Consider the following 17004-nt stretch of genomic DNA (forward strand, 5'->3'; position numbering starts at 1 on the left):
AAACGCAGTTGTTTTATCCCAGTTAATCATGCTACCTGTCATGGAACAAAATTGTTTGGCTGTATGAACAACTTCACGTATGCTATGCCTATCTTGACAGAGTACGGGCACATCGTCAGCATATGCAAGAATCTTTACTTCAGTACTCTAATCTAAATCCGTGCACGTTTGAACTTTGGATAATTGATAAGCAAAAGGGTTCTAGGTATATGGCAAAAAGTAAGGCTGAGGCCGGGCATCCTTGTCTGATAGAACTGAGTAGGTCAATTTCTTCACTCAGCGTCCCATTAACTACCAGGCGTGTTAGACACTGCGAGTACGCCATCTTTAATCCATCAAGAAACACAGTTCCAACTTGCACATGTTCTAACACGTTGAGCAACACTTCATGGGAGACAGGGTCAAAAGCTTTTTGTAAGTCTAATTGCATCATTGCTATTCGGTCTCCAAAGTCATCGCAAATCTCTAAGACACTTCTTACTACATGTATATTTGTCGTAATGCTACGACCTTTTATGCCACATGTCTGGTGCGGTCCTACAAAGTCTTGAACGACATTCTGCATTCTTTTGGCCAACACCTTCATGAAAATTTTGTAATCCGTATTCAAGAGGCTAATGGGGCGATATGACGTCACAGACTGAAGTTTGATGTCATCGTCTGATTTGGGGATTAAAACAGTGTGCGCTTCAGTGAAAGACTGTGGTAGCTTCTTTTTATACCCCTCTTCGATAACTTCGAACAGCGCGCTGGCAATCTCTTCTTTAAACTTTTTATAGAATTCTGCTCCGATTCCATCTGGGCCAGGTGTCTTTCCAGTGCTTAAGTCATCGATAGCTTTTTTAATCTCCTGTATACTGATAGGTTCCTCCAAACTTTTTTTAGTTTCGTCGTCAAGCTTGGGCACTAAAGAAAGGAAATCTTCACTAAATCCACTCGCCATCGGAATACGTTTTCCAAGCAAATCGCCATAGTGTTCAACAAACGCGTTCATCATCTGACTTTTTTCTTTCGTCAGTCTGCCATTGTACATTATTTACTTAACTTCTTTTCTTCGTGCATATTGCTTTTCATCACTTAGTGCCCGCTTTGTCGGCGTTTCGCCCATCCAAAGCTTTTCTGTTCTTGACCTAATAATAGCACCTCTGTACTTCTCTTTATCTAAAAGTTCCAGCTTGTTTTTGGTATTTTTGATTTCGTCAGTGAACGAGCCCGGTTTCGCACTCTCTTCCTTTTATAGTGCTTGCAGTTGCGACTGCAATTTCTTCTCGTCTTGTTTCTTCTCAAAATTTAGGATAGTGGTACGTTCTATAGCACTCAATTTAACATCTTGTTTAAAAACTTCCCACCACGTTTCCCAGTCGTCTTTTCCATCTTCATACAGCATCGTTAACGCTTCACTTATATTTCTAGAAAAATTTTTATCTTTCATGATGCTATTATTTAATTTCCAAAGGTGCCAGTTGAACTTAGGCATTTTTTCCTTTGTCCCAAGCGTGAATTTTACCAAACAGTGGTCGCTAAAAGACACTGGTATAACAACATATTCGTCACAACACATCACAAGGTAAGTGGGATGTAGGCTCTATCCAAACGCGCGTGACTTTGTCCCTGAAAATGTGTGAACTCAACCCCGCCATTAGACATGCAGAGGGCCACATCTTCTAGTCCATTCTCTGCAATCAATTTCGTCAATAACAGTGCGCTTTGATCGCGCAAATTTACACGTTTAGCGCGGTCCTCAATCGCGCAAACACAGTTGAAGTCACCAATTAGTATCACATATTTACTACAATCAAGGAAACCACCAATCTCTTCAAAGAATGCTTTCCTTTCGTTGTCACGATTTGGGGCGTACAAGCAAATCACGCGCCATTCAAAATTCATTAACGACAAATCACAAACCACGAAGCGTCCGCTCTCACTGCTTCTTATACTTGTCTCAACTGCACCCATCGATCTTTTTATAAAAATTGCACACCCTCCCGATAAGCCATCAGCATGTGACACACAAACATTATACGTTGCACTGAAAGGCGCAACCATTCGATTAGTTTCGTCCTCCCTGTGTACTTTTGTTTCTTGCACGGCGATCGCGTCCAAATCATGTTCCGCAAATAGCCTACTTAATTGGTATTGGCGTCTTCTAGACGAAAGCCCGCGCACATTTAGAGTGGCGAAACGAACTGCTCTCTCAAGTCTAACAGCCATCTTTATATTTAAAAAAGGATGCGCTCACCAAACAGTCTGTGCCCCGATATTGGGGTACACCCTCGGTGCGTTAGCCGTGCTGTCAAGTGGGCGGCTTAGCCGCCCTCTTCTCCCCCTCCGTAACGTTTGGCTTTGGGGTGGGCCGCAGCCGGCGACTGGTGAACGCTTTCGTCGGCGGTTCACTGCTGTTGGCGTCCTTTGTCTCTGCACCGGCGTCGTCTCGTGGTCTCTTTCCCAGCGAACTGCTGTCTTCTGGTTCACGGCAATCCATGGCGTCCACTTCGTCACTCTTGTGGTGAACTCCCGCTGTCTCTTTATTTCCACTTGTGTGTTTGGCACCACCCTCGATGATTTCAGAGCCCTGTATCTTGGCTTTTGCGTCTGCTGTAATTTCTACATGTACAGTGGCTGTCAAATTTTCCGCGGTATGTGTTTTCCGGTTGCTTACTTTCTTTGGTGCTGGTGCCTTGTACTCCTGATGTTGTTGCAGAATGCAGACATTCTTCTGCTTCCGCTTCGTCCATGGTGAGCTCGGATTTCTCCATGCTCAACGTGGCCATGGCAGCTGCCGCATACGTCCTCGAGCAGTTTTCTATGGCGTGTCCAAAGCGTTTGCAGACGTTGCACCGCGGCACGCGGCAGTCCCTTCTTATGTGGCCAATCTGTTGGCAGCGCAAGCACCTTGGCGCTCTTCCGGGCGCTACAACAAGGGCTAGCTCACCTCCGACGCGCAGCTGATGTGGTATATCATCCAACGTAACGTCAGCCTTCAGTCGCACCACAACTGTGCGTGTCATGGTGCTCTGTTGGCTGTAGCCGTCAAGGCGCCAGTTATCCAGTCCTATTTCCAAGACGGTACCGTAAGGGTTCAGGGCGTTTCGCACGTCTTCTTCGCGTACATGGTAGAGCAGCCAGTGAAGCTTCAGACGGACGTCGCGGTGACTTGGATCAATTACGATGCATCTCCGACCCTTGACCGTCAATTCCGGTTCGGCCAAAAACTTCTTGGCGCCTTCAGCAGTGTTGCATGTGACCGCCCACACATGATTCATTTGATATGCGCCGAGCGCAAGAACCTCGGTGGGCGGAACACGTTGAAACAGTGGCTCACGAAAGTCTTCTGCGCGATATGGTCTACCTTTTACATCAGCATGTAGAAAAACGGTATTTTTAACAACGTACCCAGTTGGCAGTGGGGGCAAAATGATTGCATAGTCCTGCGACATTTCGTTCCTGGTACCGCGGCTATGGTGGGCCGCTACATCCGCTCCGACGGAGCTCATATCAGCCACGTCCGTACACTACGGTGGCCGGAAGTCAACCTCCGATACTGGCCACTATACTAACGAGGAGACATGCGAGGTGTCAGCTAAAGCAGTATATACACGATTTGAAAAAAAAATCGACATAGTGTTGGGGCAATCATGCCCATAGTGGGAAGAAATAGAGACAGCTACTGGAGAGGAGGAGCGCCGAGTGCGCCGCCGCGTGCGCCTGCAAACGAGAAGGAAAAAAAGAAACACTCCCCGTCGGGGAATCGAACCCCGGTCTCCCGCGTGACAGGCGGGGATACTGGCCACTATACTAACGAGGAGACATTCCAGGTGTCAGCTAAAGCAGTATATACACGATTTGAAAAAAAAATAGCAACAGTGTTGGCACAATCATGCCCACAAGAGGGAAAAGATAGAGACAGCTACTGGAGAGGAGGAGCGCCGAGTGCGCCGTCGCGTGCGCCTGCAAACGAGAAGGAAAAAAGAAACACTCCCAGTCGGGGAATCGAACCCCGGTCTCCCGCGTGACAGGCGGGGATACTGGCCACTATACTAACGAGGAGTTTTTTTTTTCTTTATTGCCTGTTTACACAATACAGAAAACAACAGAAGGATCTCAAAATCTTTTGAAATTAATCAACTCATCAAACAGTGTAACCCAATCAGGTGTTTCTGGCTGGGCTCGGTAAAACTCTCGCATATATGCTACATGTTCAATAAAATTTTCCCTTACAGGCCGAGCGTTAGTGTCGGCATGTCTTACCGACATTCGGGTTTTCCGCATACTATGGAGGCTGAGTACCATTATCACGTCGTAGGGAATGTCGCCGTGATTCTCAACTGGTAAATATCGGATTCCATGTGGTGTAATATGTAAGTCCTTTTTGATAGTTCGCTGAAGGATGTCCCAGTGAAAAATGGGATCTCAGCATTCAATAAATACATGTTCTATTGTCTCTGGTTTTTGGCATAGTATGCAGTTGACTGTCCACGGCACAATTATTCCTTTATCTTGTAGCCACGTTTTTACAGGTAGAGTGTTTGTATGGAGCTTGAAGAAAAAGGATTTTACATGTGGTCGTATCGGCATTGCTTTAACCCGTTTTAAGACGTCTTGTCCACAGCTTCCAGTGTATATGCTTCTGTACACTGGCAGAGGTAACATCACATCCAGTAAATCCTTGTAGAGCTTTTTCTTTTTTACCGTACTCAAGTATTCTATGGAGAACCTTACTTTAAGCATGCGAAAGGCTACTACAACCTCGCGCCAATAACCTTTTATACGGTGCATCGCAGTCTTATTTGTAGAGACGATGAATTCAGGTAGTGCATTGTGTAAACAAACTTGCATAACTGTACGCAGAAATGGGTCACACTGATCTCTTAAAAATATAAAACGCGACACAATCTGTCTGATAAACAGGTGCGACAGGCCAAGGCCACCTTTTCTGACGGACAAAAACAGATTAGTTCGACTCGTTCGTTCCCAACTACCTCCCCAAATAAACACTGCAAATACTCTATTAATTTTTTGTAGGTTAGTACGCGACATGAACAATACTTGCATAACATACCACAACTTGGCAACTAAGAATAGATTGCAAGTAGTTGCACGGGCAAACATTGACAAATTTCGACCTTGCCATCCCTGCGTGTTCTCTTTCAAGCGATCTGTTTCCTCGTTCCAATACGATTCGGTGTCTTCATAACATTGTAATGGGACACCCAAGTACGTTGTTGGCATTGCTGTCCATTGGATGCCAGCAAATAATTCAGGCCTCTCGCTCCACTCTCCATGCCAGAAACCTGCGGTCTTCTCCCAATTGATCTTGCAGCCAGATTCCTTGCAAAACTCGCCAGTCAACCTAACCACCTCTTTGATGCTTTCGGCATCTTTGCAAAAGACAGCAATGTCATCAGCGTATGCGAGGACCTTGACTTCCGTCGTTTCAAGCATAAAACCGCGTACACTGACTATTTATTAAACTCAAGCAGAAAGGTTCTAAGTAAATATCAAAAAGTAATGATGAAATTGCACATCCCTTCCTCACACTGGAGAGAAGCTGGATTGGTTCACTTAACTTCTTGTTTATAATGATGCGTGTGCTGCACTCTGAGTAGGCCATTTTTACTCCTTCTAATATCAGTCCGCCGACATTAACATATTCTAATATTGAAAATAGTACTTCATGTGACACATTATCAAACGCTTTCTCTAAATCTAGTTGCAACACTGCAACCTGACATGAGAGAGCATCACAGCACTCAAGGACACAGCGAGCTACATGAGTATTGGTGGAAATTGTTCTGCCCTTGATTCCACATGTTTGATGCGGTCCCGCTAGTCGCGTTACAACACTTTGAAGTCTCTTTGCTAACACTTTCGTGAATATTTTGTAATCACAGTTCGTGAGGCTTATTGGTCGATAAGACTTTACTGACAACAGTTTAACCGGGTCCTCGCACTTAGGGATTAGCACTGTATGAGCGGTTCGGAACGATGGCGGCATTCGCTGTGTTGCATACATTTCCTTGAAGACATTATGCAATAATTGGCTGAGCTGACATTTGAAAGCCTTATAAAAGGGCGCACCTAAACCATCAGGCCCGGGAGCCTTTCCTGCACCAAGTCCATCTATGGCGTCTTCAATTTCTCGCAATGTGATTGGAAATTCCAGGCTTGCTTTAATGTCATCTTCGAGACGTGGCATAAAATGAAGAAAATCTCGCTCAAATCCTTCTATTATATTTTTCTTGTTCCCAAGCAGTTCACGATAATAATCTACGAATGCTTGCTCTATCATTGTGGGTTCGGACGTTTCCTCGTTTTGATATATTATTGCTTGTATTTCATTTTTTGTCGCGTATCTCTTTTCGTCACTTAGCGCCCGTTTAGTAGGCGTTTCCCCATTCCACAGTCGTTCCGCTCGCGCTCGTACCATCGCTCCCTTGTATCGTTCTTGGTCGATAAGTTCGAGCTTACTTTTTATTTCCTTTATCTGCTTCATGCAAGATCCAGCGTTCTGACATTCTGTAGACATGAGAAATTCTAGTTCGCTGGTTAATTCTTTTTCTTCTTGTTTTTCCTTGCGGCGTAGCGCAGTTGCTTTTCCTATCGCTTTTATTTTAACATCAATTTTGAGAGTTTCCCTTGTTTCAATACAGTGATTAGGTTGCGCTGTCATAGAGGAATTAATCATTTCACTTATATCTCTGATAAAGCTTTCATCATCGAGCAGTTTGGCATTAAACTTCCAAAGATCCCAATTAAATTTCGTTTCTTTTCGTTTTTGACCTAAATCAAACGTCACTAGACTATGATCAGAAAAGGATACATGTTTTATCTCGTAACTTTGACACAATGGCACGAGCTGCATTGCAATATAAGCTCGGTCTAATCACGCATGACTTTCACCTTGATGGTGCGTATAAGCGGAAGCTTTGCCTGTCGATAACAGAATACCGACATCTTCAAATTCATAATCATTCACAAGTATGTTTAAAAACTGTGCGCTCGTATCCATTCGTTTCATTTGTTTAGCTCGGTCTTGTGCTCTGCACACACAGTTGAAATCCCCCATCAATATAAGGTATCGCTCGCACTTCAGGTATTCTTCTAGCTGTTCAAAAAAAAATCTACGTGCACATTCATCATTTGGAGCATACACGCACAAAATACGCCACTTAAAGCCAGAAAAAGAACAATCAAGTATGACAAATCGGCCAGTTCCACATATAATAACTTGTTCCTCTACAATACCAGCACTGTTACGAATAAAGAGTGCGCAGCCTCCAGAAGTTCCCACCGCATGACACACGCAGACGTTATACATTGCTCTAAATGGCTGCACCATGCGGTCCGTCTGTTCCTGACCTTCCACCTTTGTCTCTTGCACGGCGACAATATCTAAATCACTTTCTTGAAAAAGCCGGCTTAATTGGTACTGGCGTCTCCTGCTCGCCAAACCGCGAACGTTTAAAGTGCCTACACGAAGGGGCCTTTTAAGGTTAAGTGTCATGGTTAATCTGAAACAGGTGGACCGCATGGAGTTTACCTCGATCTTTTATGTTGCCACACGGTCGATTCTTTCCGGTGGCGGGCAACGTCACGTCCAGCCAGCAGTCCTCGGGTGGATGCTGCTGTGGCTCTGTAGCTAGGTGACTTGACGCCATGGTAGGTGCTCGGTGTTCGGAAGTGGTGGAATCGCTGCTCTATGCGTTGACCCTCGTTGTTACGAGGGTTTATTTCCCTCAGTTTTCCGGTCAGGAGGGAGGCTGGGTTTCGGTTTGAAGCTGGGCCGTCTGCCCATTTGAAGGCCGGTCTTCACGACTGTCTTGGTGGGCGGTTCTTCTCCGCTACTTGCACTGGGCTTGCCCATTTCGTTGCCTGCATCGTCGCGCGGTCTCTTGGTAGAAGCACCAGGCTCAAGTTCCATGGGCTGTGCGTCGGCTTCTGCTTCTTCACTCAACGCTGCTTCAACGGGTTTGACTTTGTCCGCCTCTTCTGTTTCCGGCGTCACAGGGACTCCATTTGTCTGGGGTGTGGTGTTATCAGCGAAAACACCTTTCCACGCGTCGGTAGGGGCAACTTTTTCATTTGCGCTCTTTGTGTCGACCTGCTTTCGCCCACCAGCGGCTTCTTCGGCGTCTGCTTCATCCATTAAGAGCTCTGCATCCGCGTCCTTCGTTGTTTTCCGGTGATGCTCGCATATGTGGTCACGCAGTCTAGGTCCGTGTGGCCGAAGCGCCTACACTGGGAACAGCGAGGTACACGGCAGTCACGTCGAATGTGGCCAGTGGTGTTGCAACGAAGGCATAATGGTGCTCGGTTCGGCACAACAACTAGGGCGAGTTCGCTTCCTACATGCAACTGGTGGGGTAGGTCGTCGATAGTGACTCCGGCTCCCAGTTTCATGGTCACTAGGCGGGTTGTCGATGCTCTTTCTGTGATACCTCGTACGCGCCATTTTTCCTTCGTTACTTCCGTAACATTTCCATACGGAGCCAAGGCCGCACGCACTTCATCATCGCTGACCCCGTACATCGCCAGTGCAGCTTCATTCGTAAGCCTTGGTCGTTGGGGTTAACTACCAGGCACCGGCGACTCTTCACTCGGAATTCCCCTTTTGACAACATTTTCTTCGTTGCTTCAGCGCTCTTGAATGTCACGGCCCAAACGTGATTCATCCTGTACGCCCCCAGAGCGATAACGTCGGGAAGCGCTCCAAGATTTTCCAAGGCATCGCGAAAATCTTCCACTCGGTATGGGCGCTCTCGTAAATCCGCATGAAGGAAAATGGTATCCGTAACAACCTGACCTGTTGGCAGTTGAGGCAATACAACTTGGTAGTCCTGGTCGACCGAAGCAAAAGACCTGTTTCAGCGGCTTGAAAAGGCCGCTGAATCCGCTCCTTGGGAGCCCATGTTACCCACGTCCGAACACAACGGTGGCCGGAAGTGGACTGATACTAACGAGGAGACATGCCAGGTGTCAGCTAAAGCAGTATATACACGATTTGAAAAAAAAATAGCAACAGTGTTGGCGCAATCATGCCCACAAGTGGGAAGAAATAGAGACAGCTACTGGAGAGGAGGAGCGCCGAGTGCGCCGCCGCGTGCGCCTGCAAACGAGAAAGAAAAAAAGAAACAATCCCCGTCGGGGAATCGAACCCCGGTCTCCCGCGTGACAGGCGGGGATACTGGCCACTATACTAACGAGGAGACATGCCAGGTGTCAGCTAAAGCAGTATATACACGATTTGAAAAAAAAATAGCAACAGTGTTGGCGCAATCATGCGCACAAGTGGGAAAAGATAGAGACAGCTACTGGAGAGGAGGAGCGCCGAGTGCGCCGCCGCGTGCGCCTGCAAACGAGAAAGAAAAAAAGAAACACTCCCCGTCGGGGAATCGAACCCCGGTCTCCCGCGTGACAGGCGGGGATACTGGCCACTATACTAACGAGGAGACATGCCAGGTGTCAGCTAAAGCAGTATATACACGATTTGAAAAAAAAATAGCAACAGTGTTGGCGCAATCATGCCCACAAGTGGGAAGAAATAGAGACAGCTACTGGAGAGGAGGAGCGCCGAGTGCGCCGCCGCGTGCGCCTGCAAACGAGAAAGAAAAAAAGAAACAATCCCCGTCGGGGAATCGAACCCCGGTCTCCCGCGTGACAGGCGGGGATACTGGCCACTATACTAACGAGGAGACATGCCAGGTGTCAGCTAAAGCAGTATATACACGATTTGAAAAAAAAATAGCAACAGTGTTGGCGCAATCATGCCCACAAGTGGGAAAAGATAGAGACAGCTACTGGAGAGGAGGAGCGCCGAGTGCGCCGCCGCGTGCGCCTGCAAACGAGAAGGAAAAAAAGAAACACTCCCCGTCGGGGAATCGAACCCCGGACTCCCGCGTGACAGGCGGCGATACTGGCCACTATACTAACGAGGAGACATGCCAGGTGTCAGCTAAAGCAGTATATACACCATTTGAAAAAAAAAATCTCAATAGCTCTTGGATCGTCTCCGTCACTCTGCCACCCGCTACAACAGTGGCGACGAGGGTGACCACCTCGCGGAGCCCCCGCCATGAACAGCGGCGTCTCGGTAGCGCTGGGAGTCCTGCTGGGTACTGAAAGTAATGGACTCTTCGGAGCATCGGCGGTCATGGCCCTGGCTACGAACCTCGGTACCCCAAGTTTCGACGAAAATCAAGATAAGTGGGATATTTACTTGACTCGACTGGAGGCATTTTTTGAAGCAAATGATATTAAGACAGATGATAAGAAAAGGGCGCTCTTGGTTTCGACGCTATCAACGAAGACGGTAGGCGTTCTTGCTGGACAGTGCGTCCCCTAGAAAGTAAACGCCCTGAGTTACAAGGGCGCACTTACCATCCTAAATAACCACTATGCGCCGAAGACTAATGAGGTTGCCGCAAGTTACAAGTTCTTTACAAGGAATCAGGCTGCAAGCGAATCTGTCCGGGACTATGTTGTTGAGCTACGCAAGCTTGCGGATAATTGTCACTTCGGCACCAGTTTGGATCGTAAGTTACGGGACGGCATTGTGTGTGGCATCCGAAATCGGGCGGTGCAGCAGACGCTGCTTGAAAAAACTGAGCTCACACTTGCCCAAGCTGAAACGATTGCCATAGCGGCAGAGACAGCCGCACTACAAGTAAGCGCCATGACTAGACTTGATAATGAGGCAGCGGTGTGCACTGTAGCGAGTAAATCGCGCCGATATCAGACCTTCACCAAAGATAAGCAAAGCCATACTGAGTGCGCACGCTGCGGAAACTACGATCACGAAGCAAGCGACTGTCCGCACAAAAAGGAGCAGTGTTTTCGCTGTCGGAAGACTGGTCATTTCGCAAGAAAATGCCGCTCCCAGTCGGGGCTCCGGGCTGGTCGTAGGTGCGATGGCGTCGCTAACGCAATTCATTATGAGAGCGCTGTATCCGAAACGGAGGAAGGCGATATTTCATCAGTCTTCACATTGCAGGAATCACGGGAAAAGAAATCTTTGCTTCAGGCGTTCCGCAGAGTTATCCGCTGGGGTGGCGTGCCCTTGAACATGATTATTGACACGGGATCGCCGTTTTCCATCATTCCGCAGGAGGTGTATCTAAAGCACCGTCTGAGTTGGCCACGCTTATCGAAATGCAAACACACGCTCAACTGTTACTTGGGCAAGCTACCCATTGTCGGTGAACTGCACCTTGAAGCCAATTTTGCGGGGAAGACTGTACCTGCCACACTAATAGTTACAGGCTGCTCGGGTCCCAGCCTTTGCGGAAGGGACTTATAATCCCAGCGTTCTCGCTTTTGCCGTCGGGGTTCCTGACTGCGGTTCAATCGACGTCAGCAGATCCTGACATCCTCAGGACCGAGTTTCCTGCCCTTTTTGAGCCAGGACTTGGAAACATTCAGGGGCCACCTGTGAAATTCCACATTCGAGAAGGCGCCCAACCGAAGTTCCACAAGGCGCGGTCAATTCCTTATGCTCTTCGTGAAAAAGTGGAAATTGAGCTGGACCGTTTAGTAGAGCAAGGCATATTATCGCCCATAGCACATTCTGAGTGGGCGGCGCCAATCGTACCAGTACTGAAGAAAGACGGTTCCCTTCGCATCTGCGGCGATTTCAAAACCACAATCAATGCTGCGTGCATAACTGAGCAGTACCCTTTACCAAACATTGAAGACATTTTCGCGTCGCTACGTGAGGGATCATTTTTCACAACACTGGACCTTAAGGATGCATATAACCAAGTCCCACTGGATGAGAAGGCGAAGAAGTTGGCCGTGATAAACACTCACAAGGGGTTGTTCTGCTATAACCGTCTTCCGTTTGGAGTTGCCTCGGCTCCCGCAATTTTTCAGCGGCGCATGGAAACGGTCCTGGCCGGTCTTCCAGCCGTGCAGGTGTATTTGGACGATGTATTGATAGCGGAACGTCAAGGCGATAATGGCTCAGTGCTTCGGGACGTTTTGCGCTGGCTTCAAGAAAATGGTATCAAGCTGAAGGCCGAAAAATGCCATTTTCGCAAAGACTCAATCGTCTACCTGGGCCATCGCATTGACAAAGACGGCTTGCATCCGCTTGAAAAGAACCTAGCTGGAATACGCGACTCGCCACGGCCTACGAATGTGAGCGAACTGCGCTCTTTCTTGGGTCTGTTGACTTATTATCACCGGTTCTTGCCACACATGTCAACGATGCTGGCACCGTTGTCTCTTTTGCTTGAAAAAGAGCATAAATGGCACTGGGGAACGGCGCAGGAAAATTCATATCTCAAGGCTAAACAAACACTTCTGAGTTCGCCTGTTCTGACGTATTTCGATCCCAACCAACCAGTGCGTTTGGAATGCGATGCGTCACCTACGGGTTTAGGTGCCGTAATCTCGCACCGAATTGGACAATTGGATAAGCCCATTGCTTTCCGTTCACGCACGTTAACACACGCCGAAAAGAATTATTCTCAGCTCGAGAAGGAAGCGCTCGCACTGGTGGTCGGAGTAACAAAGTTTCGAGACTACCTGCTGGGCCGCTAGTTTATATTGGTCACGGACCACCAACCACTGGTGGGACTTCTACGAGAAGATCGACCTGTGCCCCCAATGGCGTCGGCACGTATTCAGAGATGGGCTCTGTTTCTAAGCCAATATAGCTACCGCATAGAGTACAAGGCCGGCAAGAAAAACGCCAACGCGGACACACTCAGCCGCTTGCCCGTGCCGATAACAGACGTTTGTCGATCGGGCACCTTAACAGAATACGTATTGTGTACAGAGACCCTTGACAGCTTGTTCGTGCCAGCGGATGCCATACGGGCGCTGACGAACGGAGACGATCCAAGAGCACGTACCGCACTGTTTTATTTCAGCGACAGCCATCTAGATATATAGGCTGCTTGCCTATGACGTAACATAAAAAGAACGAATCATGTTTGACACGTGTGGCACAGCACTTCATATCAATTACTGCGCACGTTTCCGTCTATGGTTCGCAGCGTGCCAGCGGCGTTTGCTCGCGCGAGCATGCACGTGAAGCTGCCGCCACGGGCTGGAATTAAAAAATGCCGAAAAGAAAATTGATTTAAAAGAACGTGTTAGCAGCCGTATAAGTACGGGGATTGTTTCTATGGGTAAATTCGTTTTTTTTTCATTCAGAACTGAGCTTATATATGGCAGATTTTCTAAAAAATCGGGTTAAGAAACACCGAACTTTTTCTAAGTGCGAACGCAACCACTGCAAGAAGTATCTCAAGCCTCCACAGCGTTGCACCTGATGTATGAAACGGAGTATAGCAACGATAGCAACAACGCGTTTCCGCATTTGTCGTAAGGCTATCCGGCTATCATTGAAATGGTCCGAGCACAGCACAGTTGATTTCGTCGGCACGAACTTATCTCTCCTCACCGCACGGACACACTGCGCTGCAAGCTTCTTGTCCTTCGGGAAACTGTGAAACACCACATCGTCTCGTCCGCCTGTGTTCGCGCAGCCGAATGCTGCACAGAACGAGGGCATGTTGGGCGCCCTTGGCTGTAGGCACTCATGCAGCGCAGGAGGAAAGAACAGTTTACGAAAATCGCAAAAGAAAACAAACGTGAGCGGCGGCGGGGGCGGCGGCGGGGGCGGCGGCGGCATATCTCTGGTAGCGTCGTTCAGTAAAGCGCAGGACGGAAAGAGGCACGCCAGCACGCCGGTCCGGCAGCTCGGTCCCCGCCAGTGACGTCACTCTCGCCAGTTCTCTCCTCTGGCAACCACCTCACCCGGCGCTCCGGGAAGTGATGGGGGCGTGTCCGCGGGGGTGAATTAGGAAGCGATTTCCGCCCCTTATATTAACAAAACGAAGAAAAAAATTTCGGAACCGTATATTATTAGGTCTGTTCTTCCAAATCCCAGTAATTCATGGAAATTGAAAACCATTTCAGCTTCCCTTTAAAGGGAGAGTTCCGGTATGCACTTTGAAAAAGAAAGTTTTTGCACTTGGTGCTACTTGCATTCTTTTAACCCGTTTGAGTACGTTCTGACCCAGGCCTGCACTGTATATCACCCTGTACAACGGTATTAGCAACACTATATCACATAAATCTTTATACAGTTTCTTCTTTTTAACAGAATATAAATAATCATTAGAAAAACGCACACTCAAAAATCGCACAGTCGCTACTACTTTCCGAAAATAACCTTGTGCCGTCCCCGTCAGGACTTGCGTACTAATAACATATTCAGGTAGCAGTCGCCCTAATCTGGCCTGGCACACCGTTTGCAGAAATGGGTCGCTGACCTCGCGAAAAAAGACAAATCTATTAACTAATTGTTTGAGAAAAAGGTGTGCCAGTCCAAGTCCCCCACACTTTACACTCCTGAACATATTTGCGCGACTGCACCTTTCCCACCTCGATCCCCAAACAAAGGTCGCGAAAACCCTATGAAGTTTCTGCACATTTACCCTAGAACAGTGCATCACTTGTATCACATACCATAGTTTAGCCGCAAAAAACATGTTACACACGGTTGCACTCGCAAATATGGAGAGATAATTCTCCCTCCAAGCATTCGCCTTTTCGCGTAAGAATTCTGCTTGTTGCTGCCAGTGGTCATTATTATTTTTGTAGAACTCAAGTGGCACACCAAGGTACTTCACAGGCGTTTTCTGCCATACAACATTGGCAAAAATGCCCGGGGTGAACGGCCACACGCCGTGCCAAAACCCCAGAGACTTTCCCCAGTTTACTCGACTTCCTGTAACGTCGCTGAAAAATTCAACACTTCGAATGGTTTCTTCAATGCCTTCGTAGTCGATACAACATACCGCCACATCATCGGCATATGCGAGCAGTTTTACCTCTGAAGATTGTAAACAAGAACCACGGATAGAATTATTTTCAATTATTGACAAACATCAGGTTTTAATATATATACAAAACAAAACTGGACTGATGGGACAGCCTTGACGCACGGAACGCTGCACTTTAATGGGGGCCCCCAATTCTTTGTTAATAATTAGTCTGGTAGAGCACTTCCGATACGCCAGAGCTACACCATCCGTGGTGACGGATCCGACATTAATGTGTTCCAGCATTGCAAACAAAATAGCATGCGCTACGCAATCAAATGCGTCCTCCAGATGCAACAGAAGTATGGCCACACACGCTTCAAGGGAGTCACAACATTCAAGAACTGAGCGCATCTTGTGAACATTCGTCGCTATAGTGCGACCCTTAATTCCCCCCGTTTGGTGTGGGCCGACTATGTCTTTGACAACCGGCTGAAGTCTAGCTGCTAAGTCATTAGTATCTTATAGTCTACATTTGTGAGTGCTATTGGTCTGTATGATGTTACACTTTTCAACTTATCTACATCCGATGGTAAGGCGGTAACGCCTTACCATCGTGCGCTTCGTTAAAAATTGCTACAAGTACGGCTGACAATTCCTTTTTAAACCACTTGTACCACAGAGCGCAAAGCCCATCAGGGCTCGGTAACTTGCCAGGATTCAAATTGTCAATGGCGCGTTCCACTTCAAAAACAGTTATCGGCGTTCCTAATGCAACTTTTCTTCCTTCAGTCGGTTGAGGTATTCTTTTAAAGAAGTTCGTCTTAAACCGTTCTAGGTCCACCTGCCTAAATGCGAACAGATTTTCGTAGTGTTCAAAAAACGCACGTGCGATACTATCATTATCTGTAACTTCGTTACCACCCACCTCGATCACGTCAATATGATTTCGTCGAGCGTGCGATTTTTCCAGTCCGAGCGCCCTTTTTGTGGGCGCCTCCCCTATCGCAAAGGATTCGGCTCGAGCACGAACTATCGCTCCGCGATAGCGTTCCCCATCATGCATTTCAAGTTTCTGTTTAATATTACGTATGTCACTTTTGTATGCTCCCGGTTCTTGTCATTCCAGTTCTGTCAGCTTTTCCAAGATTATTCGCAGTTCCTTCTCTTTCTTTTTTGTTTCATGCATTATTGCGACGGAACGATCGATGGCTTTCATTTTATTGCACTGTTTAAACTCTTGCCATCGATCTTTTATTTCACCCTCGCCGCTCATTCGAATTTTTTTGATGCAGTCCGATACATATTCTCCGAAAATAGTTAAGTTTGAATTCATTTTCCACAGCTACCAAGAGAAAGTGCCGCCTTTTTTCTTCCTTCCTATGTCACATTTAACCAGACAATCATCAGTGAAGGAAATAGGCTATACACTAACTATTACACATTGGTATTGCATGAAGCGACAAGTAAATACGATCTAAGCGCGCATGGCTATTTCCTTGAAAGTGCGTGAAACGCACATCTCGCGTCCCTATCATACATTCCTCCACATCCGCTAATTCGCATTCAGTAATTATCTAGTTCAAAACATCCCTACTTTTATCACTCCTTAATCCTCTATTAGACCGATCTCGGGCACTGAGAACACAAATAAAATCACCTAACAGCACCATCTGCTTTTCGGAAGATATATACTCTTTTAACATGGAAAAAAACACAGCCCGTTCGTCCAACGCATTTGGTGCATAAATACATACCACCCGCCATTCAATTCCATGCAAAGCAAAGTCACAGAAAACTAATCTACCATATGGACATGAATAAAAACCGTTATAACGGGTAATTTTCTAACAAACAGCACGCTGCCCGCCGACGTCCCTAAGGCGTGGCTCACTACCGCGTAGTACGGTGGCGTAAACCGCTGCACCATGCTTGTGGGCATGGAGCACCGAGTGCGCCGCCGCGAGCGCCTACAAACGAGAAGGAAAAAAGAAACACTCCCCGTCGGGGAATCGAACCCCGGTCTCCCGCGTGACAGGCGGGGATACTGGCCACTATACTAACGAGGAGACATGCGAGGTGTCAGCTAAAGCAGCATGTACACGATTTTTTTTAAAAAATCGCAAAACTGTTGGCGCAATCGTGCCCATAAGTGGAAAAATATAGAGACAGCTAGTGGGGAGGAGCGCCGAGTGCGCCGCCGCGAGCGCCTACAAACGAGAAGGAAAAA

At 47.4% G+C, this 17004-nt stretch overlaps 2 protein-coding genes and 5 non-coding genes across 7 annotated transcripts in view; 1 reads left to right on the top strand and 6 right to left on the bottom strand.

The window, feature by feature from the left end:
* LOC139057015 (uncharacterized) overlaps positions 1 to 17004 on the top strand; it is a 218104-nt gene that overhangs the window by 131800 nt on the left and 69300 nt on the right. The window lies entirely within an intron of this gene.
* LOC139057097 (uncharacterized) lies at positions 2294 to 3494 on the bottom strand. Its single transcript, XM_070534877.1, has 2 exons — positions 2660 to 3494; positions 2294 to 2595 (listed from the first exon to the last, which is right to left on the bottom strand). The coding sequence occupies exons 1-2, from the start codon at positions 3492 to 3494 to the stop codon at positions 2294 to 2296; spliced, it is 1137 nt and encodes a 378-aa protein (XP_070390978.1).
* Positions 3734 to 3805, bottom strand: TRNAD-GUC (transfer RNA aspartic acid (anticodon GUC)). Its single transcript has one exon. It is a non-coding gene; the product is annotated as a tRNA-Asp (tRNA).
* Positions 9135 to 9206, bottom strand: TRNAD-GUC (transfer RNA aspartic acid (anticodon GUC)). Its single transcript has one exon. It is a non-coding gene; the product is annotated as a tRNA-Asp (tRNA).
* On the bottom strand, positions 9378 to 9449 carry TRNAD-GUC (transfer RNA aspartic acid (anticodon GUC)). The gene has a single exon. It is a non-coding gene; the product is annotated as a tRNA-Asp (tRNA).
* On the bottom strand, positions 9621 to 9692 carry TRNAD-GUC (transfer RNA aspartic acid (anticodon GUC)). Its single transcript has one exon. It is a non-coding gene; the product is annotated as a tRNA-Asp (tRNA).
* TRNAD-GUC (transfer RNA aspartic acid (anticodon GUC)) lies at positions 16772 to 16843 on the bottom strand. The gene has a single exon. It is a non-coding gene; the product is annotated as a tRNA-Asp (tRNA).

Source organism: Dermacentor albipictus, chromosome 3 (genome assembly GCF_038994185.2).
Source record: "Dermacentor albipictus isolate Rhodes 1998 colony chromosome 3, USDA_Dalb.pri_finalv2, whole genome shotgun sequence".
NCBI lineage: Eukaryota > Metazoa > Arthropoda > Arachnida > Ixodida > Ixodidae > Dermacentor > Dermacentor albipictus.

Bases quoted from the DNA above. Each gene is read 5' to 3' on its own strand.
- LOC139057097 (XM_070534877.1), bottom strand. From the start codon at position 3,494: ATGAGCTCCGTCGGAGCGGATGTAGCGGCCCACCATAGCCGCGGTACC. The intron at 2,596-2,659 runs GTAAGCAACCGG...TAGAAATTACAG, and splicing joins AGGCACCAGCACCAAAGAAA to CAGACGCAAAAGCCAAGATA.